Source organism: Neovison vison, chromosome 6 (assembly GCF_020171115.1).
Source record: "Neovison vison isolate M4711 chromosome 6, ASM_NN_V1, whole genome shotgun sequence".
NCBI classification, from domain to species: Eukaryota; Metazoa; Chordata; class Mammalia; order Carnivora; family Mustelidae; genus Neogale; species Neogale vison.
The window spans coordinates 60,983,664-61,008,978 of NC_058096.1; the positions used below are offsets into that span (position 1 = coordinate 60,983,664).

Consider the following 25,315-nt stretch of genomic DNA (forward strand, 5'->3'; position numbering starts at 1 on the left):
CCACTGACACTAGACGTCTCGACACCAAGACCCCCTGGCTCCAGGAGTAAGTGACTTATGGTGGACACCTGGACTCTGTCTTTGTTCTGACCCATTCCTGGATGCCTGAGAGGACACGTGCATCAGACCACAGTTGTCAGTAAAAACCCCCAGACCTCAAGCAATGGTGAGACTTCCTCCTTTCCTACGTCTCCCAGACTTACCTGCACTCTCTATGCCTGCACTCTCTCTATACCTTCGGTTAACTCTGCTTTCACCTCCTGCTGGCTTGCATTTGATTTCTACCCTGAGCATAGCCAGGGACCTTCTAGGCTGATCCTGTGTGTCTGTCTCTGGACCCACAAACCGGCCCGAGGCATCATATGGAGGGTGGCTGCGGGCACTGGGAAAACCACTTAAACAAGTGGAAGGTGGCAGGCAGGACAAGACTTCCTCTTACACCTAGTATAGCACAGCTCTCATTGCCCCCGGAGATGGACCATGGGAGGGTCATCAACCTGCAGGAAGGAGAGCTATACTGCCTTATGCACCCACTCCTGGGTGTAAAGGGGATGTTTGGGCTGTCTCCCTGTGGTGAGACTTGACCTCTATCGTCTAAGCCCAAGGTACAGGAACCATTAAAGGCTGTTTTCTTTTTTCCCTTCTTTTCTTCCTAACCATTGGTTCTCATAAAACATAACTGTTCAACTTTCAAGAAATTTGACTTTCAAACACATTTTCTAGAAGATACCACCTAGGAATGTTGGGAACGGTCTGTATATACTTTTGTAGTCACTGCTTATTATTTTAGGTGGACAGAAATAGTCAACTACCTAACTTGCTTCAAGTGTTTACAACACCATTCTCTTTATGATCTCAGTACTATAGTTGGATATGTCTTTCCTACTCCTTGAACTTTCGTTCATACGTCTAAGAAATTTCCATTCATTTTGGAGTACAGTTTAAATATTGGAAGGTCCTTAGGAAGTGTATGTGTGGGCTTCAGGGGTAACCCAATTTTTTCATGAATGGGCATGTTCCTACTTTCACAGGGATAAGGTCAGTGGCTTTCTTTAGAATCTCAAAGAGGTGTGTGTTCCTCCCCAAATTAAGACCTGTGAATCGAGAATCCAGTATCCTCTCCTTAGGCTGCTCTCAACTACTCTGAGTAATCACAGCCTCTGAAACCGATGCTGCCTTCATCTGATGAAGCCCTCGGGCAGGCTGGGGCATCCCCTTTACTTAAGTTATGTGATCAACTCAACAGTCTTTGGCCAAAGTGATGGCAGTTGCCTCTCTGAAGAGAATGACTTAAACATAAAAAGAGGATTGAAGGGGAAGAGAGGAAACAGAGAACAGGAATGAGAAAGTACTAATGCTAGCTGAGATCTGGAAGAAGGTCGCAGAGCTAGATAGTTTGACAGTTGCTGGGGCCAAACACAGTCTTTAAGCAGGTGGATCCCTTTCAACGGTTAACACAAATCCACGGATGAACTAGGAAACACCCTTTAATGGTTTTTCACTGTGAAAAGTGAGATACTGTGGTATGAATAAACATAAACTTAACCTACACTTTTCTTCTTTTTTTCTTTTTTTTAAGCTAATCTAGCCAACAAGTTAGACATCACCTGTAAGTCTGTAGTATTTCAAACTGATGGTCAGCTTTTCTGTCTTTGTTTTTCTCTTTCCCTCTCTTCTTTCCTCCCTCCCTCTCCCTTCCTTCCCGTCCTCCACCCCTCCTTCTTTCCTTCTGCTACACCATTAAGTTTTCCTCAACTTCAAGTACGGGGAACATGGGGGCAAAACTGTGAAGTAAGAACACATTGGCCCTGTGATCTTCAGGCCTATCCCCAAATCTGGACCAAGCCTCCATTCCTTCCTCTCTCTTCCTCTGCCAAAAAGTAAGAGTTTTACATTTTGTCTGCAGGATAGGAAGAGACTGATAATACTAGTGGGACTTTCAGGGCCAAAGGAAAAGTCCCAGGGAAGCCCTTTTACTTGGCTCTGAAGGCTTTCACAGTTTTCCTCAGACAGCCCAGGCCTTTGGTTTGCTTGACTCCACATTCATGCTGCTGTTACCTCCAAGAAGGGACTGAGAAATGCCCGATTATGCACCTAACATTACAAATATAATGGATTGATACATGAAGCTGTTTGGGTCATTTGAATTTTCACCAACTTATGAGTGAAACATTTACTGAGAATACCCTCGTGTAAATGGATCCATAAGGCCATAGGTGATCTGAAATCTCAAACAGCGGAAGAAATTCATCCATAAGGACCTTTGATATTTGAAACATACATTAATCAATCAGCTTCTCTCAGACCTCGGTGCCCAGGAAAAGTTGATTCTACTTTTATCTTTGTGGACCCTGTGAAAATCGTACCTGTAGCTCAGAATCAAAATTTAGGTCGCATTTTCACATTTCACAATGATATGGGACCTCATGGTATGCTTTTCTAAGTAAAACTTACACCCAGCCTCATTTGAGTGTCAATTCCTTATTTTACTTCACCACTGATTTCTTTTTTTATAGTTATGTAAAAGTATATTTTCCCCCAAATTTGCTAATGTACTGAGTATCCTTTTAAGCTAACTGAAATCCTTTTAGTTATCAGGTGAGGATATAATCAAACAATCAGGAAGTAATTGAACATCAACGTTATGGAACCCATTCTAAATGTAAGTTAAAACCTCGGCTTCAGGTATTATCAAGCTACACACTTTATGGATTTCTATACTTTAAGCATCTGATTCCAGTGGCATAGAACACTGAATGTTCAAACACCTTCTTTATTCTCTCACAAGTACAGCTTGTGAAAGCTAAGTTTTAACTCTGGGAACAAAGGCACTGGACAGCTATAATTCTAGACAACATTCTGAAAGACACCTATGCCCTCATTCCGAAGCTGAAACGAAATGGCTTCTTCTTGAGGAGGGAGGACCTGCTGGGACTAAGGAGGAAAGTCAGTGAAATCTGAGGTTGATGCCTTTAAATCCTCTTATATCATAAACCTTTCGAGACACCTTTTAGGAGTTTGATTTTTTTTTTTTTTTTTATAAAGCTCTTTCCTTACAAATTTAGCTGCTGCCCTATTGTAACCTTTTCTTTTGTTCACTAAATCTGGGGAACAAAAACACAGAGATGCTGCATCCGTGGGTGGATAAAAAATGAACAAAGGGATCTACTTAAAGTCACAGTGAAAGTTTGCAGTTTGAACTTGGCTTTGGATAGGCCTTAAAGAAGAATCTTTATATTCAAATGCGCAGTTAATAAGTTAGGTCCTTTTTTTCTTCTTGAAAGGAAATTATACCTTTAAAAATTGTTTATATAAAAACCAGCATCTTCTTACTAATCTGTTCTTTTGATCTCTAGATCATCATATACTCATTTTAAAGGAAAAATAAAGTTTTATCTTTAGTGAGTTCAAAGATCCTGTGTAACTCCCAGGAAGGGCATTCCTTTGGAAAATATCAACTGGTGTTAGAGTATAGTTCTGTAAGAAATTAATTTTTCAACTTTGGGGAAACTTTTATCTGAACTCCAACGAGTGAGAAAACAGAACCCCATCGTGTCATTTTAAGAAGCTGTTTTACTAAAATAATCACAGAGCTTTCCCCCAAGCCACAGAACTTCCTTTGGTCCTCAGTTGTTGCAATATTTTGAAACTGCTTTTGAAGCGGATCTCGAGAGTTACGCTCAAGTGTTCTCTTCGCTTATGTCTTCCTAGAAAAAATGAGTTCCTTCCGATGTGACACCTGGTTTTCAAGTATAGTTTGTCGGTAGAAGGGGGCTATGCTATGTCTCTACAGAGGGTGTGGGCTTAAGCCATGATAGATGGTTTTACTGAAAAAATGAAGGCCTTCTATCTCAAAGCAACAAGAAAAAGCCAGAGGAAAAGGTAAATTTGATTTGCTGGATTATGAGTTAAGTGAGAGGCACAGAGGTGGTTTGATGTGGGCTAGTTTAAGAGAAGTAGCTGAAACTACATCTCAACAGCCCACCTAGGGTGATCCATTATAAAACCAGGCTCAGGATTTCCTTAAGAAAGAATAACCCGTAAGTCCTTTAGGCTCATGCTAAGATGAAGAAGATCCTAGATAAATATTGGAACTCAAAACCTTGGGAGACACTGGTAAGTAAATGAAGTAGAAGGCATACTTCATAATTATTCTAATAAGGAATAAGATATTTAATTTTTATTGTATTCTTATATGTACTTTCATATAATATTTTTATATTATTTACATGTCATAAGAGCAAGGATATTAAGCTGTTAAGACAGTCTTCTCTAGCTATAGGTAACATTTTAATGATCTCATCTTACTTCACTCGTTTGATCTTATTTTCTCACTTTTCCAAATAAAATCTCTGCACCAATATAAGAAGTCGGACATTTTGCCATCCTTTGCATGTATTGCATTTGTTCTTAATTCTCTTCTTCTGCTGAATTTGTCCTGAGTACTGAAATAATTGTGCTTTCCCTACTTACTGAACCTTATGCACCACTGAAAATCCTATTCAAAGTTCTTCTTTCTCTGTGGAGCCTTTGATTGCTGGAGTCCCTCCTGAGTTCTCTCTTTCCTTAGTGCCAACCGGTTGGTGAGGTAAGAGAGTGAAACATTAATTTCTGTTTTGGTCTCCCCCAGCCCCCACTAAACGAGAAAACTTTCCTAACAATAAGGCAATTAAGAAAGGCTAAGCTTGTACACGGTTCTGGGCTCCCTTGCCTCAGGAAGTTGTGGCCTCAGAGTCCAAATCAGAAGTTAAGCCTTCGAGACAAAGCCCTAAGATAGAGGGCTTTGTTTTTGGAATCGAGGCCCTCTAAGGACAATTAAGCTAGGCCCTTTCTAGGGTGAAGAGGGTGGGGCTGGTGCTCTGGAGTTACACTGAGGTGGACGGACTTCCAGCTTTCCTCAGGCTAGTTCTTTATCTTGCTGTAACTACAGCTACAACTGCAAATGACTGGACCCTTCACACTGCCCAACACGTTTCCTTACATTGAGGAGGTCCTAACTGAGTATTTGTCAGGGCAGGTCTCCACTGAACTTCCCAAACATGCTGCCAGTGTAGCTGGGAACTTCCGGTGGCACCTCTTCTCTGAGGTATGTCTATATGTGATAGTCCTGCGGGGTCTTTTCTTTCTGTCTCTGCAGTTTTGTGTGATGCTCTTCCCCCTCTCCTTTACTATCTACTACCTGTCCTCAAGGAATAGTCATAGTTCTATTTTCAGCATGAATTTGAGGTCTAAGGCATTTGGTTTTTCAGGTGTTCACTAAGTTTCTCACATTCTGTGCCCATTCACTTATGGTTTCTGATACAGGCCTTAGTGTCCCCACTCCTGGATTCCATTTCTGCCCAAGAGGCAGCTCATTAGGTCTTCCTGTCTTCTGAGGAGTCAGTGGAGCTCAAAGCAGAGCCAATACCTTACAACCCAGAGTACGAAGAGACAACCAAGCTCTGAAGGGATATAAAAATGATCAGGCCAAACCCCCACCGCTCTTAGCTTCTCTGAGTTAAACTGCTTGCTCACACATATTACAGAGATATCTATCAATCAGCTTTGATAACTGGGCATTATTTTTGCAACAACAGTGTCGGAGGGAGATTGTTTAGAATATTTTCACTTGGTGGCCACTGGGTGTCCTCATTTACAAAGTAAATAAGTAAATACATGCTTTTTATTGTAGGTCACCAGAGGGAATAAAAGACAGTGGGTTTCTCTTTGGCCTTTCACATAATGGATAGAAATTTACTACGGAACTTAGAGCCAGCTCAGATATTGGTAGTTTATAAATGCTCAGGTAAAATTGGTAAGGTTTATAACCAAAGTAACTGCAGGTTCTAGACAGAATTTGCAAGGCCATTTCCTCAACAGAGGGGACTGTGATCCAGCTATTAGAATGAGCTCTTATTTGTTTGAAAATTGGCATGGGATTTTGACTATCTGTGTGGAGAGCCTGGAGAGAGGAGCAGAGAAGGTCTTAATTTAATCTTTAAAAGAAAAGAGAACACCAAATATCTCCATGGGATATTTGTTAGATTCTGTTTTTATCTCAACTTCTCTGAAAACCAATTAAAAATAATAATGAGAAAGATAAAATATGTCCTTTTCCTGGAAACCTATAATAATGAGGAAAAACAGTACATTGAACAGGGTCACATAATGATTAGGAATCATTTCAAATTTAAAGACAAAGGTTTAAATTATTTCTTTGTCGGCCAGTTATCACACCTGTAAATTGAAGATGCTTTTGCTTCACTGCGATGTGGTAGGGGAAATAAAACAAAATATGGAGGCATGTGAGGTTCCTAGGAAAAGAAACTATACCTGATAGATTTTAGGGCAGTACTAATATTCTAACTGTCCTTGAGTGACGTCGTGTGTCTCGTTCCTGATGGCAGAAGGCAGCAAATCAAGGCTAGAGCACACGTAGCCAACAGATGTTTACTGACTCAACCACTCTAAGGCACCAGAGTGACCCTGTTCGGCCATCACTTTGTGCTCTGTAAAGGGATTTGTGCATGCCTAGGATTGTCAATGCTTCTAAACTTCTATCACATATATCCCTGATTAGATTCTTTCCCTGCAAGGCCAAAAGGATTTCCATCTCCCTACCCTGTAAATTTCTTGAGATATAGGCACTGCTGCTAAACATTTAACAATACTTGCCTTCCGCTGTTGGACATAATCAACTAGCTAACCTTTTTCAAAAGTACAGTGAACTCTGCTGCAATCATTTTCTCCTCAAGTGTATAGCCTCAGCTTAATTATTATTCTCTGGCATGTCGTTTTAGTATATAAATCATCCATACGATTCTGTGCCATCACCAACAATTCATACAGATAAGATCAGGGAAACTAGGAAGCCCTGTGAGCTCTTCACTGCCTTTCAGAGGTGTTCTCCGGTCTTATTGGCTTTACTTTATAGCTTTTTTCTGTTTTTAAAAGACCACCTGCCCATGCCTCTCATACAGCTGTCTGTAACTCTCCATCAACCGTTTAAACGCTCAACAATGCACAACAGCCAGGCTTGCACCCCGAGATTCTACTGAAGGATCACAATGGACGCTGAGTGTATGGAGAAGTATCCCATTTCTTCTAAAGATTCTTAAATTCCTGGGATTTCTAGCATTTTCCAACTCTTTAATTAGTAGATTCATTTTTGAACCACTGTAACCCCAAAGACATATATGCACAGAGCCTTCCTGATCGTGTTTTCCCCTACGCCTTTACTCCGTTCAGTTTCCCCAGTTTGCTCCTTTAATTTCACTTTCAAAACTTCTTGAGGCTCAGTGGCTGAACACCACACAGCTCAGGTTTTATCTGATGTACCGGCGCCTGGTGTGGTCTAAGGCTCACCGGTGTTTTTGTTCTTGAAGTATAAGACTGAAGTTCTGAAACCTAGACTCCAACACAAAGGAAATCATTAGCGCGTTTTAAATGTCGCTTTCTCTTCCCTCCTGGCCACCCCCCCTACTCACCCCAGTGCTTCCTTAGTCCAATGCACTGGCCACAGATGGCAACCATATTTCAAAGCTGAGTATATACAAAATCGTGCCATGGAGAACAGAGTGGCTTCAAAGTTAGCTTTCTTTGGTGGAGACTCAAGAAGAGTGAACTCATCTCTCATTCATTTAATCCTCTATTCATTCAGCCAGGAGTCTGTTTTCCTGCACATTCTTCTAGTGTCCAGCCAGTTGAGGGAGGATGGGTGGGAAGAACTCTCTTGAGGGCCCTTCCAGCAGGAGGGCACTGGGATTTTAAGCCAAGCTCTTGTTTCCCTGGGCCAGCTCTGCCTGCTGTTGATCAGATCACGCCAGTCCCATGAGAGGAGCTGGGGAGCACGGCGTGGGGGGTAGATTTCCCAAGAATGGCCTCCTTGCTCGACTGACAGCACACGCTGTGTCCCCTAGACAAGGATTAGACCAGGGGAAAAGGTGAAACAAGGAGGAGGGTGGGGGTCGCAGAAAACTCTGCAGGATGGTACGGTAATGGGAGATGGGAGTGGGAAAAACCTTTCCTTTTTCTTGTTTCAAGGTTTGCTGGAGCTTTCGCCTAATCATCTGTTTGAGCATCTTGAAAGTAAGTATCTATTTTCATGATATCTATCAAAAACAGGCACCAGATTATACTACAAACTTGACCTTAACCCTGCCATATTGTTACTAGAATCAAAACATGTAGCAGCCTACATCCAACAGAAAACCATTCTGTTTTCCCAGCATAAAACCCAGAGGGTATCTACGATGCACTTTGTTTTGTAGGTCTGCTGAAGAAAAAAAAAAAACAAAAAACAGTAAGAAATCCGTACTTATACTTTCACCCATGGACAGAACGCTCACAAACACGGTCTACCCTTCCTTTTGCTCTGCTCTTCCCCACCACGTTCATTCATTCAACAACTATTTGCTGAGCACCTGCTACGGCCAAGCACTCTGCTAGGTACTAAGGATCCAGCAGCGAACAAGAGAGGATTTCTGCCCTCACCAGTTCTTCTGCTTGGTCCAAATAAGCATTTAATAATTTAACTTGCAGCATGTTATTCAAGGAACAGGGATGATTTGTCTTACCTACAATTTCTTCTGAATCTTTCTCAAACATATTTCTTGAAGCTCCAGTCTCCTTTAACTAAGATGTTCTGTCTTGACTCCCTCTTTTTCTATTGTGATCTTTGTTTATTTCTTGGCTACAATGTTGAGAGTTCAGATCACAACTGCTACCTTTTTTCTTTTCCTTTTTCTTTTGGTGGGACTGCAACCTTGAGGGATTGTTACTTTTCAAGCTACACAAATATTTTCTCTGTAAATATCGTACCATCTAATTTGTGTCTTTGGATTCTGCTGATTAGGCATCAACATACAATTTAAGGAATACTATATAAGAGACACAGAAATCACAACTCAGTACTTCATTGTTTTAAAGCTCTGACTTGGGGCTTATAGAGACTTCATACAGTCTAGTTTAGCATTTGATCTGCACCTCTTACTAAGAGACTTATAGCTCAAATTCCACACCCACATGTCCCTGGAATGCTATACTCAAAATGCTCTGGAGTAGCAAATATCCAAAATGATCTCCATTACCAAAAACTATGTGGGCACCAGAGGGAAAGGAAGGGCTTACTTGGTGTAAGGAGCCAGCAAGTCTTACTGAATTTCTTAAGAATATTTATATTTTTTTCAACTCCTGCAAACTGCTTTGGGATGGAAGAAGGTGAGTGAGCTGGGCGATTAAGAGCAATCTTTCTCTGCAGCGAAACACATTCACTCTTCTAACTTTGCCTCTGTTTCCAATTATTTCAAAAAACTCTGAAGCTATCAGGCAGACTGTCTTTCGGAAGGATGAAAGATGCATCTCTTTGGAGAAGGGCCCTGGGATGTGGGGGCACAGCATCTGCCCATTCTCAGGACCTGCTCGTTTGGCCCTTTCAGCCGTCAGTGCCGGGAGGTGATTCTGTGGAAGGAGGATACACAGCACGGCCAGGTCCAGCTTCTACAAAGACGTATCCTGAGCTTAGACAGCGCACAGATCCCTTCCCTATAACTCAAAAATCTCTCATTGACTGGAATGCACTTGAGGACAAGAAGGAATTTAATAGATCAATACTATCTTACTGAATCATCATATAAATAAACTCTAAACCTTCCCTATACTAAGAAGAAAAACGCCAGAAAGGTTTTTTTAACTTGTTTGAGCTACAGTTTCCTTATCTCTAAAATGGAACATTTTGTAAGAATGATAGTACTTGACACACAGTGGATGCTTAGTAAATACTAGTCCTCTACCAGTTTTAGGACAAAAACCGAACCAAGACAAATGAGGGAGTGAAGGAAGGCAAAAAGGTAATGGAGAGGCTTCTCAGTCTACCTGGGCCTGAATCCAAGAAAGGGTAAGGAGGGGGGCACTGGCTTTTTCTTGAAGTGAGGAGGGTCCCTGTCCCATGTGTTCTCCTACAGATCCGGGCCTCGATTTAGTCACTCTCGGGGGGCTGGAGGGTGGGGAGGATGTGGGCTCTGCTACTGTGACATACATCTTTTATGTTGCATCAATTTTAGTACATATTTACTTAATAATTTAAAACATTTCAACCAGAGCTAATGCTCAGAATCACTGAGTGTTGGCTATCCTTCTAGTGCTGTTTTAGGAGCTTTCCATATAGCATTCCACCTCATCCTTATAATAAACTCCAGGAGACAGATACTATTTGCATTCTCATTATGCACACGAGAAAATGGAAATATAGGGAGGTTAGGGAAAGACACGTAAAAGGCACTCACAGGCTGAAGTTCACATTAAAAAGCACACATATGTAGACCGTGGGGGTGAGAACACATTTTCTCAGCAACACATGGTCCAAATCTATTCCATGATCAGAGATTGAAGAAGTCGCTTTAGAAGTCTGTTATTATACTTGCCTCCGCCTGCAGGCATCTTGAAGGGTCTTGAAAGAGCTTTAGGAACCAGTCCACATTTGGATGCTCACATCGGACTTGCTTCTGAGTTTACTTTTGGGGGTCAGGTTTGAGCATGCAGATTCTGTTTGGGATATACCATGGGGGAAGTGGCTCTCTCCTTCTTTTTGTCCTCTGACCCCAGCCTGAAGAAAGCTATACACTGTGTCCCAGAAAAATACCCACATAGGCAAGCACACATGTGAGTATATCTTCTTAGGAGGTTCACAGACTCTGAGAGGGAGGTCTGGTACCATAATACCAAGCCTCCAGGCCAACATTTCCTCTTCTAGAGGAGTCCTTCTGGAGGGAGAGGGTTGCCTCTGCATGAAGCCTCTGCTTGGATCACTGCCCAAGAACAGTGCCCAGGTCTGCTTGGAGTGCCTCTCAGCATGTTAACCCAGGATTAATGTCTACTTCAGAAACCCAGGATCCAACCACTCCTCCAGGACCCTTAGGTCAGGAATAAAATGGAGTAAGTCAGATTTCTGGGAGTTTCCTTAAAATTGGGGGGGAAAATCCTAATCAGCCCTTACTGCATGCGGAGACCTGCAGTATTTCCCCAAGGAAAAGCTATGCATCCTTTTCCCTGGAGTTAACATCTGATGGTTGAAGTTCAGAATTTGCATGTGTATTTTCTGTGAGACATGGAATTATGCTCTATAGCTCAAGTGAATATATACCTTTCTTCTACTGTCTCCTTTATATCTAAGTACCCAGTCAAGGCAGAGAGACAATAAGTGATTATACAGAAAAGAAAATGATTACCAAAAAATTAATGACAAAGTTAATTTCACTTCTTGCAATTATTCATGTGGTGTTCTTCATGCCATGTCAAGCACTCTTAAAAATCATGTATGCCTGGTTGAATACTGCATGAGATTTTGGTATAAAACCAGTACCATGGACCTAGTTAAAAGCACTGAAGACAAATAAGTGGGAAGAACTCTTTTTTGGAGTTGGACAGTAAAGGGGAAACTCAAAGTCCATTTTGGCACTAACTATGAATTCATTCTTCCTTGTGAAATGACAAAGACTCATATTCACAGTTATTCCATGTGGTTGTTTATATAATTCTTAGTAGTGATAAAATAATTTTCTTATTTGTTTAGAAGTAATTTAATAGCAGAGGAAAGTAGCATTTGATTTAGATGGTTCCAGAACACGAAGTAGAAGTAATTGCAGGTACTGTGTGTCCATGGGAGAGTGGCCTTAAGGGATGTCTTCGGCCATCAAAGAGAACAATACAGACCAAATAAAAAGTTTTTAAAAACTTCCACAAGATAGTGAACTTGAGGATGTCCTGTGGTAAGAATTACATGAGAACAACACATAAGTCTGTTGTTAGTAATACAGAGCTACTTGAATTGAACCTCTCATAAAAGAATTTCTCAGAATGTGATATTTTCAAAAAAATTACTCTTTAAGAGAACTTGTTTTAAAATTCTGGGGGAAAATTTTAGGGCTCAAAGTATATGGTACCTGGGCTCTGGCTAATACTTAGAGATTACTAAGGATGAGTGAATAAAATATATATATATATATATATATATATAAAGGATGAGTGAATATTTGTGAAGCCATCTGAAGAAGACACACACAATTCTTACAGAGCATTCATTCTTATTAGCTAAAAGGAAGAGAAAGCCATGCTGGAAAGGAGTAGAGAAAGAACTAATATAATCACTGATTAGTTGGGCTTGGGTAGTGACTTCACATTTCTTTTTCACATATTTATCATTTCAATTGCTGTGTACATGGAAGATCTAATTCTCTCTCACCTCACCTATTTAATTGCAGAGTCTCCCTTAACACTGGTTTTTATTCTTTAGTCTATAAATAGGCTTGAGACTCTCACATCATAAAAATATTCCCTACCCTGCTTTTGTATTACCTGTTCATTATTTCTTTGTAAAATATTAAACCTCTTGAAAAAGTAGTGCCGAGCTGTTGGCTTTCTCATTCATCTTCTCTTTGCTCTCGAACCCCCTTTTATGGTACTTTTGTGATGCAGCTGGCTCTGCTGTCTTAACAGCCACCAGGAAGTCACCAATCCTTGGTGTATGCAGCACCCAGCATTGCTGACCCTTCTCCCCAAGGGTCCTTCGAAATTATTCTGCTGTTCCTCCTGTATCTCAGACCTTCTTTTCTTCTCCTCCTTCGCTTGCTCCTCATTCTCTTTCTTACCACTCCCTGCAAGTATTCTATTTTCTCTTTTTTCTCTCCACAAAGTCTTCTTTGAACTTACTCCCATATTCATGGCGTCAGGTTGGCCCCTTGGTGAAAGCATTCGCTGGCCCTAATTTCAAATCTTCCTGCTGTGCTCCATGACCTATTTGGGATGCCTGGGTGGCGCAGTTGGTTAAACGACTGCCTCCGGCTCAGGGCGTGATCCTGGAGTCCCGGGATCAAGTCCCACATCGGGCTCCCAGCTCCATGGGGAGTCTGCTTCTCCCTCTGACCTTCTCCTCGCTCATGCTCTCTCTCACTGTCTCTCTCTCTCAAATAAATAAAATAAAATCTTAAAAAAAAAAATAAAATCTATTTGTGACTCTATGTTAATTGTCTCCATTGGGTCTACCCCTGGTGTCTCATTCTCAGTGTTGTTTAAAACTGAACTGTACTCTACTCCTCTAAACATTTCCTCTTGTCTCCTCTTTCTGACATCTTGGAGTTAGCTCCTTTGATTTCTCTTAACTAACACTCAATCAGTTGTTAAATCTGTCCACCCTCATCCATAAAGTCTGTTGAGCCTGGTTCATCACTAGCCCCCTTCCAGTTACCCAAAGTCTGAACTACTGACAAAGCTTCCCAGGCTCTCTCCTACCCCAACCACCTCTTCCCACATCCATGCATGCTCCACACCCTTGCTGCTAAATTAGAGCTTCTTACAGCCAAGTCTTGAGCATGGCTGCTCCTACTTAAAACCCACCCATAGCTTTACATCAAAATGAAGACTCCTTATCCCTTACGCCTGTGCCTTATTTCGAAAGAAATTCTATTCATTTTTCAAGAGAGTTCAAATGGAACCTTTCCTGATAAACTGAACTGGATATTACTATAAACTTTATGAACTTTCTAACTTCTATCTCAGATAATGGTGATTTGAGGACCTGCACTAAGTTTTAAGATTCTTGGTGGCAAAGTCTGGTTGTCTCTACCTTTATATGCCCATAGAAGTCCGTTTAGGGCCAGGCACATAAGATGTACCTTACACACTCTTGCCAAGTGAATGAATCAATGCTCTGGTGGATCCAGGTGTATAGGACATATCATTAACCTCTCTGCAAGGTAGCTGTTTGTGAAGGTAGCTGATCTTCTCTATGAGATTCCAAATCTCTGTACATAGGGCTCTAGTTTATAAAATCGCATCCTACACAATACATAGTTCTGGTCCTCCACACTGAAAGCATTCAGTAAGTTGGTAGATGAACAGTCTTGACTCTCTTCCTGTTCAGAAAAACATTAAGTTCTCCTGGGTAGCAGGGAGCATAGTATGGTGGGAGAAGGAGTAGGGTTCTGTTTTTGGCTCTTTGACTTACTACGTGGAAACCTCTTGGTAGAACACATATCTTCTATGGGCCTGTTTCCTCATCTGAATAATAGTAGATTCAGATCACTTTCCATCTCTTCCAGTGCTAATAAAAAGGGCTCACTGGTACACATTCTGAGAGAGAACAAAGGATACAGAGGCAGGAGAAAAGCGAAAAGTGCTTATTCAGCTGACGTGTCAACAGAGGGGGTTGAGCTGACTGTGGTACTACTTGATGTGAGGTGATTGGTGGAAGGATTCAACTTGAAATTTCTTAAAGCAAGGAATTCCCAGAGTCTTCATGCACACTCTCAACAGATTCTCGATGCTCCCTCTCTGAGGGCAATTTTTGTTTTTTAAGTCAGGACGTGAGAATCCCTGACAGATACGGAGGAGCACTAATTTTATATAATGAAACTTGCCACGCGTGGAGAAAGCACATATGAGACTGTCACTAGCTGCTGCAGATAAGAATTAAAGATGTATTCTCTCAAGATATGGGATGGCAAGATGAAGACCAGGGCTCTGAAAAACAGCAGTAAGTCTTAACAATTATATGTGGACAATTACAGGCACCTTCATGCAATATTTGGGAGAGCAGTATGGCATGGAGTAGCTTGAAGCAGTGGGTCCTGAGACCAGATTTGCCAAGGGAGCTGGGAGAATTTCAACAGAGGACAGATTGCTAGAACTGGAAAGACCGCAAGTCAGTGACAGAGTTCCAGCATGACACTTACAGGTGACTCCGCGGCTCCGAGAACGACTCTTTCTCAATAAGCAAAGTTATTTTGAAATCTGTTCATCACTAAATTATTACTAGGTTCCTCAATACTTTCTTAAATCTACTGACTCTATGAAAGAGGGCACTTTTGCTTATTAGAAACTAAGTGGGTGTCTTGCTTTATTTTTTAATAGGGAAGGAAAAGTCTCTAGAAAGGATAGGCAATTCAGACCAGCTGAATTTTAATGACAGGCAATGTTACCCAAATATAAAGTGCCCCATGGGTTTATATTAAAATGAGGTGAAACCTAAGAGGGTCTGAGTATTGTAACAGAACTGCTCCGTTTTCTGAAAACATCCTGCCTTGTTTGTTTGTTTGTTTGTTTGTTTTGTTTCTCTGGCTTTGCTTCTGTTCGTCTGCCTGGAATGCCATTCCCTCCCTCTTTTACCTTACACATACCTGCTCTTTCATGATCCACGTCTAATGTCCCCTTCCCACCGCTTCAGGGCCCCTCCTCAGGAACACGTTAGCACTGTATTTGTACATCTCCCTTCAGAGATTTCTAGTTTTAGCCAGGCGTCTGGGAACACTGAGCTCCTAAAGTGGGGGGATGGCGTCTTGTTGGTGTCTTCATCCCTAGGGCTCACTGAGGACTTGGCATAGAAGCAGGGGCTCAGTAGCATTTGATGAACAACTAGAAGAAGGAATGTGTGCATAAATGAGAAATGGGACTATTAGAAATTATTGCATGAAGGGAGCACGGAAGACATCCAGTTAAATTAGCAGTGTAGGGACAGAATGAGTTGTGATAAAAGGACGGAGAATTTTATAAAAAGAGGTAGACTGTGACATGAAACTTCAGGAAGACTTTTAACAATAAATGTGTCCCCAGATACGCTAAGTAGTGACTCTGAGAATTTGGGCCAATAAAGACATTAACTGGCCTTCTGATGCACGAGGGCTGGACTAAGAACTGAAACCTCTAAATAAGAGGGCATTTAAGGGCATCAAAGGTAACAAAAGTAATTCCAAAGAGATTACGTATCAATTAACTCAGAGGCAGAAAGGTGACTGTTTATAAAGGGCAAGACTATCTTTAAAGGAATAAATCCACACTTAATAGGTAAGAGGTCTACCTGGCTAACGACACTGCAGAAAGATAGTTGAAACTGTTAGCTATAAAGAGGTAAATATGTCATTCTTTATAGGAAGTAGAATAAAGAGGGATGCAGGGCACTCTGGGGACAATGAGAACACTCAGTTATACCAAAGATGTTCTATTTGCTGTTAAACCGATGTGGAATCTAGTAGAAAATTAATAGCAAAGCCATAGGATAATAGCTCTCTGTGGTTGCTCATCCCAGCCCATTCTGATTATGTTTCTTCTGCAAATTAGTGTGACCCCAAAATGTTTTCAGGATTGTCCAACTTGTCCTAAATTCCATAAATAAACTCTTTCAGAGGATGCTGTTTTTTGCCATATCTCTATTACGGTTCTTCACAGATGGACCATTTTTGTCCTTTCAAAGCCTAAGAATAACTCTCGGTTATCAAGACATACCCAAACCCAGTTCAGCTGCTCCTGTGGGATTCCAGTGAGTTTAGACACATCTGCTGAGACACACGCATTTGAATCCAAATGAAGCTTTTGTTTGATTATACGTTTTGAACATTTTCGGAGGTTTTCTGGGGGCCAAAATGTTTTTCATTTTTTGGCATTCCAAACAGAGATCTTCGGTTATAAACACTGCCTTCTGAGCACCTCCAGCAGAAATCCCATCTTCGCGTGTGAACAGGTGCCTCGGGAAGTTTTTGGACGGTTTTACACTGCATCGGCTTTCTGATTGGAAACTTTCGGAACGCACAGTCAAGTTTGCCAAGGAGACCTTCAAACTTGTTTGAGCAGTTTTCACTCACACCGACATACGTTCACACATGCAGACAGCCCAAGTGAGAGCGAATCAGAGCCCTGCAAAACTGCAGTATCTTGCTTAAAGGTTAAATACCATACGCAAGCAAACTGAACAAAAAGGAGTGCGTGACAGGAGAGAACGAACTAATAGCAAGAGCAGAAGCGCAAACCGTTTCAGGAGCGAGCGTGCCCCCCTTAAAGCGCTACTGGGGAGTTGAGGCGACACATCGTCTCAGTAAAACGCTGCCTTACCCAGCTTCCAGTGCGCGCCCAAGCATTTGTGATTTGAAACACTCGTACCTTCAGCGTCTCGCTACCCACTCCTTTTACTCACAAACTTGTTCAGACGTCTATTTTGAAACACGTCCTTCTCCGACACAAACGGGCCAATCAGATTCAAACCCAGGAAGAGACAACACTACGCTCTAAATCGGGCTCTGCCGCGAACCCCATGTTTTGCCCGATTCCCTACACCGTTTCTTTTCCAGTTTGGGTATAAACCGAAAAGTGGAGACAGAGTAAAATAACTTCTTAAGCCTGAAGCCTGCAAAATTATTACAGCGTAAACTCACCCCCCGCCCCCCCGGTTCGGGCATGCCCGGAATTCAGGGGGAAATCTGCTTTCAAGTTGTTCCTATAGTCCTGGACCAGATGCTCTAAGGTGGCCAGAAACCTTTGTCTACACCCACTTAGCAGATTTCTGGCTCTTTATCAGGGACTAAGGGGTTTACTTGCAGAAATGAATCATTTCCTTCAAAATATCCTTTACCCTATTTACATGCTTGCATATTCCTTCCATTTTGTTTTCCCCCTACAGCTTTACTAAGGGAATTAATTATCTCGAAGAACAGGAACATACAGTAAGTACATCTGAAATACAGGATGAGACACAGTATGTCATCTATTAGGCCTGGCTAAGACCAGCAGCTGATGCTAAATGGGAAGGAACATGCACCAAATGTTTTTTAATCACAAAGTTAGTAATTAATTGCTCTTTAAAATACATTTTATGCTTCTTTCTGTCTGTGTACATGAAATGCACATTTATTACATGCCAAAAATTACAACATTATGGTTTAAATGTGACTGGCACGGAAGTCCGGAAATCAGAGTTAATGTTCCCACGGCAACTTTAATTCTGTCCGTGTGCACATGTAGGGCCATAACAGGCTTCCGCTCCAGGATAATAGGTATAGATGGTCTGGGGAGGGAAGCTAAAGACCCATATCCTCAACTGTAGTTACAGGAGAGAGACAAAGGGTAAAAATCATGCTCCTGTCCACATACATGGAGACCGAACAATGTCCCCACGCCTGGTGTTGTGTAATCAGGAAAGAAAGAATCTGCTATGGTGTGGGCACTCAAGGGGACAGTTTCTGTTGCTGTGGGAACCTGAACTTTGCATTTCCTGACTTTGGGATAATTAAAATGTCAGCCTTAATGTGGCATTAATGGAGTTGGCCATAAAAAATTCTCTTTGTTTTGTTCTCTTAAAAAAAAAAAATTGCTTAGAAGTTCAAACTGAACCAAGTGTACTAAAAATTTTAATCTCGGGCACTTGGCCTGGTGATGGGGGTTCGGGGAGGGGCGGGGAGAAGTGAAGGGTTGGGAGGGGAAAGACCGATGAAGGTGGACGGCCGGAGAGGGAAAGGAAGGGCCCGCAGTCTCTTCAGACAGTGCTCAGCCCCAGCAGAGTTGTGCTACCTACGGAGCTAAAGTTAAACCCACCCACACAACAGTTTGGTAATGTGTAAAGGTTAAATTAAAAATAAATAAAAACTGTTAACGCATAAGTGCCTCTTGGCAAGGACCCAAAAGATGAGACAGCCTGCTGAGGCCAGTTCGAAACACCGGAAGGTAAGTCACCAGGGACATCAGCTTCCCACCAACAACATCAGAATAGGTGGGTCTAGGGCCAAAAGTCGGTAGCACTGCCACGTAGCGGGGGGGGGGGGCAGCGGTGGGGGGAGAATTGCTTCTCCCTTCGGCGGAGCCTTATCTGGGGGAAAACAAAGTGGAAGGAGCACGCGAGTCGTCGCTCTGGTCGAGTCTGTCGCATGTACACGACGGTGACGTGCCACAGCTTGGCAGTTGTCAAGCTAGGGACGGCTTCATCTGCTCTGCTGACTTGGGCTGGGCCTGTTCACGCGTTTGAGCAGAGAGAGCTTGGCTCAGCTCTTCCTCAGCCTGTTCCTCCGCGGGGAACCGGTCTGTCAAACACCTAGAGCTTTTGTACCCTCTGCCTTCCGCAACTCATCCCAATGCCGTGAGTTCTCATCATCGGAGTCCATTTACCACCGGGTTTTTAGAAAAGGTGAAGAGGCCACAAGCGAGAAGGTCATGGGGGAATGTTGCTAGGAGGTCACTGTCAGTGGGCGCGCTGCGGTGATACTAACCTCACCATTTCACGAGGGGAAGCTTTTCTCAACCCTAGTCCTTCTTGGTTTGGATATTCCTGGGATCTTTTGCAAAATCTGAAGTCGCTGGGCAGGCTAAGCAGCCAGCTGAAATCTTAGGGGTCAGACTTGTCTAAAACATGGGCCTGCGTCCTTCAGATGCGACAACACTACGTCTTACCCACTCTCACTGGTTCATAGGCACGGCTGACTCTTGTGGGGATGCTGATCGACTGTGTTTTAGAACTCAGTCACCAATATGATGGTTGCACATTTTCAAGAATGCCATTTATGGGCTTGGAACAGAGGATTCAGGCTGCTCACAGGGAGAGCAAATCCATAAACATCTCTCAGTATCTGAATGAGTTAACTACTGAGAGCAAGTCATTCATTGACAGAAGTGTCAATTTTCTCAGTTTTCTCATCCGTAAATTGGGAAGAATTACAATGACTGACAGGAAATGGGCATTAGAGCATGACTAAGAATAATTTTGCTAAACACATAACAAATAAAAAGGTGCTATAAAAATTCAGGCACTTGTGAAAGCTTGGAACACCACACACTGGTGGAATGTTTCTGAAGTTAAAGAGACTAACAAGTCAAGGGCACTATTTTTAAATGCCCCAAATCTGTTAGTTCTAAATAGGAACAGAATATTTTACCTTAAAGAAATTAGGCTTTTAAATTAATCTATGGTAAGAATGACATTTGAAAGTTAAAAAAAAAAAAATCTTCTTGAATGCAAGAAGAGCATCCAAAAAATTTAACAGCTTAAAATAAACCTCTTTCCTGTCTTCTCTCAAGCAATCTCCAAATGGACAGATTTCTGTGAATCTTTCCTAAAAACAATTTTCTTCTAAGTGTAGGCTCAAATCAGGACAAACTACGATCCAAATAGATTTAGAGAAAAGCATGATCGATTTCAACAAGAGGTTAGGACAGAGAGGATGTACACATCTTAATGGTAAAATCGGAATGACTTTCTACGCGGCTGGAGATTAGGTGTCTCCTCCCTCTCTGTTTTCCTTCCAACAGCCTTCAGATACCTCACTGAAAGCTCCGACCTCCTGGCTCCCTCTGGGTCACGTCTGAGCTGTATGGCAGCTATCACGCTCCTACAGTTTCTTGCTTCTATTCCAGGCTAATGCCAAGACCTGGCTGGAGGATGCTTATGGTAAAGTACAATCAGTGAAGCCCGGTGCCTTCTCTATTCAGCAAAACAGTCGTTTTGCTGCAACAGGGGATTTCTGGGCTAAGGCCATTCTATGTAATCTTCCCCATAAGGTGTGGCAGAAAGCCAGGCGATGAAGGTGCGTGTGCAGGAGCTCCAGGCCCTTCTCCGCAGGAACCGGCCACCTTCCTGGTAGGTAGGGGCAGTGCGCACATGCCTACGGGCGCTGTGCCACGCTATTTTCCAATTCTTCCTGTAATTACTATTAGGCTGGAGACTGCCAGGCAAGAAGGGCCAAGGATGTTATTATTATGATGGGTCCACAGAACACAGTCCGTGCTCCCGATCCCCAGGGTTGTCTACAGAAGCAGCAACTTAGTGTATTATCACAGAGGCTCTAGAGAGTTGGATCCCGTCCTTTCTTGTTTCATTTTCTAGCGACAGCTGGAGCAGGGTTTCAGCCCAGCCACCAAGAATAACAAGCTCCTTTCACCCCAACCTCAACCCCTGGGTTTTGTCCCTTTACCTATGATACTAGGATGATGAAGTAAGTAGGGAATGGAATCTTCCAGACACGGGCACATCTTGCCCACTTTGCAGAGTTTTACATTTGTTTTGTCAGAAAAATAACAACAGGAGATTTAGACTCTCGTTTCCTAATTAATAATGCTTTTGTTCATGGACCGGATAAATGCAGTTCTTTTTCAAAACAAGACTGTCTTGGTCTTATTCTTCCTCCTAAAGAAGGACACGCCAGCTCTTTGCCTGTTACTGGACATCCTGTGTGGAGGGCAGTTCACAATACTTGCTGGGTATCTTAAGACCAAAAGGAATATTTTTTTCAGATTGGACCCCAAAATTATTCCATTCTTTTCCATTGTCACCACACATGTTCCTTTCTCTTTGAAGTATTGGGTTACACTTCAAAGAGAGAAAAGCTCCAAAACATGATTTATCAACTTTCTTAAAATAGAATTTGAAGAAGTGACTCCCAGATTAGTGGGAAGACAGCAAAAATAAACAGCAATGGAGTGATTTCAATGGCGACGATCTCATTAAGCTGCCCATTTCCAAATTTAGCCCGTAGGCAGTTTTTTTAATTAAAAAATATTTTTAACCTGAATTCTTATTGGCTACGTGAAGTCTGGGTGGATTCTGAATTCTTGGAAGCCATTCTCTTTTCTTCTGTAAATTTATGCTATCCTTTAACCACTTCAAAATAAATTAAAAACTGGAAGGACGGAAATTCAGCCAAGCCAAATGAGACTCCAATAATTAATGCAAAGCTGACTTGTATTATGTAATTTCAAAATGGATGTTTCCTGTGTCTACTGGCTTTTCGAGGTCCATATTTGGTGGTTCAGTTTAGTCATGGTGGAAGCGCTGCTATTCAGATCGCGGGGACAAAAGAATAATTAGAAAACAATAACCCAACTTTTTTTTTTTTTTTTTTTTTTTTGAGTGAATGTTTTGAAAGAAAATGTGGTTCCTGTAATGAATCAGCCTTTCGAGGCCAAGTGGCCGGACACCTGGTTTTAAAACACACTCGGGCTCTGGAAACAGCGACGTTGGCTGAATCAAGATGGAGGCGAGTTCCCTTCGGCTACTCTACAAGACCACACGGACACGGCTCATTCGGAACGCAAGAAAAAGCCAGAACCCAGGGAAGAAGCACGCTCCCAGTGCCGCGAAGACACCGTCACCTTACTGGTGTACTCACAATCAGATGACCCGGTGTGAGCGTGAGAGTTTGTCAGTGAATGTGTGGAGTGGATGAGGGCCGGGTCTGGAGACAAAACAGCTTCAAAGTTCAGGCAGGGAAGGCCCGGCTTGGCGCTGGATCCACCCGGCTGAGTAATCTCATTCTCCTCAGATGCCTTCTGGTTTTCAGCTGTCTTGGGTTTCTTCCTGAAAATAAACAAAGGGCCCTTTGAAGGAACTGACTGCATATTTGGGAAAAGGCATTTTTAGAATCTGTTAAAGATAACTTGATTTTTTTTTTTTTTTCTGAGGGGGGATGGGAGGGAGTCCAGTATGTCCCTTGTTTTAAAACAAGCTGATTCTTGTTTTTTTCCCTCCAGTAATGGCCTAACTGGGAACACATGAAAGCATATGGGCCAAGCAAACAGCACCACATTTGGACTCTGTTGGCTGCATAAAAAGACCCTGTCCCAGAACTTTAGACAGATTGAGCTACGTATGGCTGACATTATCCAAGAAAGCATCCTTTTTTCCCCCTTAAGAGTTTTAACATGGTCTGGAAAAATACTAGTGGAGGTTTACCGTTCTAGCATTTGTCAGGAAGCTTAGAGACAGGACCCGTGGAGTAATGGGAGGAGCACTGGACTGGGAGTCAGGAGACTTGAGCTATGGTACTAGCTGTGCCTCTAACTTGCTGTGTGGCCTTGGGCACCTCACTTCACCTCTCTGGGCTTCAGTTTCCTCATCTGTAAAATAAAGGGCTTGGATTAGAAGGCCTTAAAGGTTCCTTCCAGCTTGAAGCGTCTATTCATGGAACACATTATGAAACATTCAACTTGCTTTCCGTTGTTACATTTTACTTTAGATGCACACATATCTTCCAATCACAATCTAAGTTTGCAGACTGTATAGATGACAGAGTAGTGATGGAGGTTTTTGTTAAAGTAGCAAATGAAAAGTGAAAAGATGAGCTTAGCTTCTAGCAGGTAAAGCAGTTAAGGTATCACACGGAGATCCTCTATTCCAAATCTTTAGTCATCCAAAGCTGAAGATTCTCTTTGTTTGTTGATTGAGGACATGACTCTGGAGTATGGGAGCGTGACTGTGTGTGTGTTTGGGGTGGGAGGAAGAGACGGGTGAAGGAACTAGAGAGAAATTATTGCCCACTGCTGCTTGGAATTCGTAATAGGAAACAGAAGAGCTCAGGTATGGGTCGGCCTGGTGTCCTCCCCCTCTGGGATGATAAAACGGACATAAACACAGAACTACTTAGCTTACACTGCATGTACCCTAGGTCCTAGCCAAACTGGGTTATTAGTCATGCCCTGAACATGCCCTCCAATTTCCTTAGCTCTGTGCCTCCTTCTATCATTATGTGGATGGTGACCAGAAGAATTATTTTATTTTTTGGTGGAAGACTATGCGTGCAACAGAATTTGTTTTAAGTAGCTTTGTTTCCATGTTTTTCTTGTTTCTATAAGCCTGGCAATGGACTTGTCATACAGAGTATTTTGTATCGGAATTTGTGGTACGGGGTAGTTAAATCTGCCCTCGCAGAATATGGTGCTGTGATTAGCATGCTGTGTTTCTGGCCCAACAGGTTGTGAAATCAAATCTGCTTTTTCAGAGGGCAGGAGGCAGAGATGGCATGGTAAAGATGAAGAGAGAGGGGGAAGCTTTCAGACACATTTTTCAGTATGGAGTAGGCCAATATAAGAGAAGCAACAAATTGCAATGCTTTACCAACTGTTTGTTGGTTGGGTGACTATGCAATCAACCCCCAAGTCTTGAGTGTCTACAGGGACAGGGTCAGAGACCTGTCTACAGGCCCTGGATTATATACCAGACTAAAGTCTCCAAAGCTCAACTGCTTTTTATCCTTGGAAATCAGTGCCCCCCCCTCAGGCCCCTCCCTACTTCCATCACTGTCCTCTATCACCAGCTTTGTCATCAGGGTGGAAACCACAGGTGAGCAACAGCTTTCCCTGTCTTAAAACCGATTCATCAAGCCCTGACAATTCTGTTTCCTTCATATTTTTTCACATCCGTTTTTCCTTTCCATTTTCACCACTATCACCTTAACAGTTTTATTTAGACTGTTGTTTATTTACTGGCTCTCTATCCTCCTTGACCCCTTTGAGAAAACCAGGTTAGCCCAGTACCCCATAGTTCGATATGTGCTCCAACTAAGTGTTGGTCACACAGGACTCTCAAAGTTTGTGAAAATTCTCAGAACATCTTGGGGTATCTACATCCTTGGCTCTCCATCTTTGTTCAAGTTAGTTCCCTTGCTTTGAAGGTCCCTTTTACAACTCTATGGAATCATATTTACCCTTCTTGCTTATTAAAGGTTGTCTCCATCTTGTAACCGTCTTGATTGACCTCTACCAGATAGATGGTCTCTCTCTCTCTCTCTCTGAAATTGAACTCTGTCCCACCTTTCTCTGAAATTCCCCCCACAAAAAAAATTTACTTCTCCCTATTTTACCTGTTAAATTTTGTTTCAATGATAGTTATTTATGTGGTGATACCTCTCATGAGACTGTAAATTCTCTGAAATGTCTTGGTTATTTTTTAATTCCCTGTGTTCATCCTTTCTTTCCTTCCTCCTTCCCTCCCACCGTTCATCTAGTCACATATTTATCTTAAAACATCATGCACCTCTAATGTGCCGGCATAGTTAGGAAACACAGCAAGCCTGGTGGCTTTCCTCCCAAAATTTGTTCTCTAGAGAGGACGGTTAAGCAGAGTGGCTTCAACAAAGCTGTCATTCAACATGCGTTTGTTGATGGAGTGAAGTGGGATTGAAATAAAGGTGTATTTAGAGAATAGTCATCATCTAAATCCCAATTACGTTTTTCTATTCTTTTGCTTTGTTTTTATTTGAGAGCGAGAGAGAGAGAGAGAGAGAGAGAGCACAGAGGGAGAGTGAGAGCCCAGTGCGGGACTGGATCCCAGGACCTGAGCTGAAGGCAGACGCTTAACCATCTGAGCTATCCAGGCGCCCTAAGAGTAGGACCATTTTGCTCAACAAAACTGGATTGGTCCTCATGAGTCTGTTAAATATCAGGATGAAGTACTAATGATAGATATCACTTAACAGAAAAACATTTCTTTCTTTCTCTCTCTCTCTCTCTTTTTTTTTTTTAACATTTATTTCTGATGCTTATAGACAAGGCCTCAGCTAGTCTGGGATTTCTGTTTCAGGAAATTGAAAAAGCTCTCTTTCAGACATGAGTACATGACCAAACAACCAGCATTACTCTTTTAACACTGCAAGAATGGTACTATTCTTTATATAAATGCCCTTGCTTCCTTCCCTAGATTTGCTCCTGCTTCCTACCCGGCATCTTACACCACACCCTCCTCCTGGTTGTCCCAAGGATCACCTATGACAATACAGATGCACTGGAAGCCACCCCCACAAAATGAACATATTGAAAA

At 42.3% G+C, this 25,315-nt stretch overlaps 1 protein-coding gene across 11 annotated transcripts in view; it reads right to left on the bottom strand.

Moving 5' to 3' along the window:
- ZBTB20 (zinc finger and BTB domain containing 20) overlaps window positions 1-25,315 on the bottom strand; it is a 782,602-nt gene that overhangs the window by 19,028 nt on the left and 738,259 nt on the right. For 9 of the 11 annotated variants that reach the window (XM_044251419.1, XM_044251420.1, XM_044251421.1 and 6 more), the window contains one exon: window positions 21,891-22,617. In XM_044251419.1, the coding sequence (XP_044107354.1) occupies window positions 21,891-22,119 (229 nt within the window). In that variant the 5' untranslated portion in view covers window positions 22,120-22,617. Of the gene's footprint in view, window positions 1-21,890; window positions 22,618-25,315 lie in introns of those variants that run through there. The other 2 variants (XM_044251429.1, XR_006384974.1) reach the window with 2 other exon arrangements.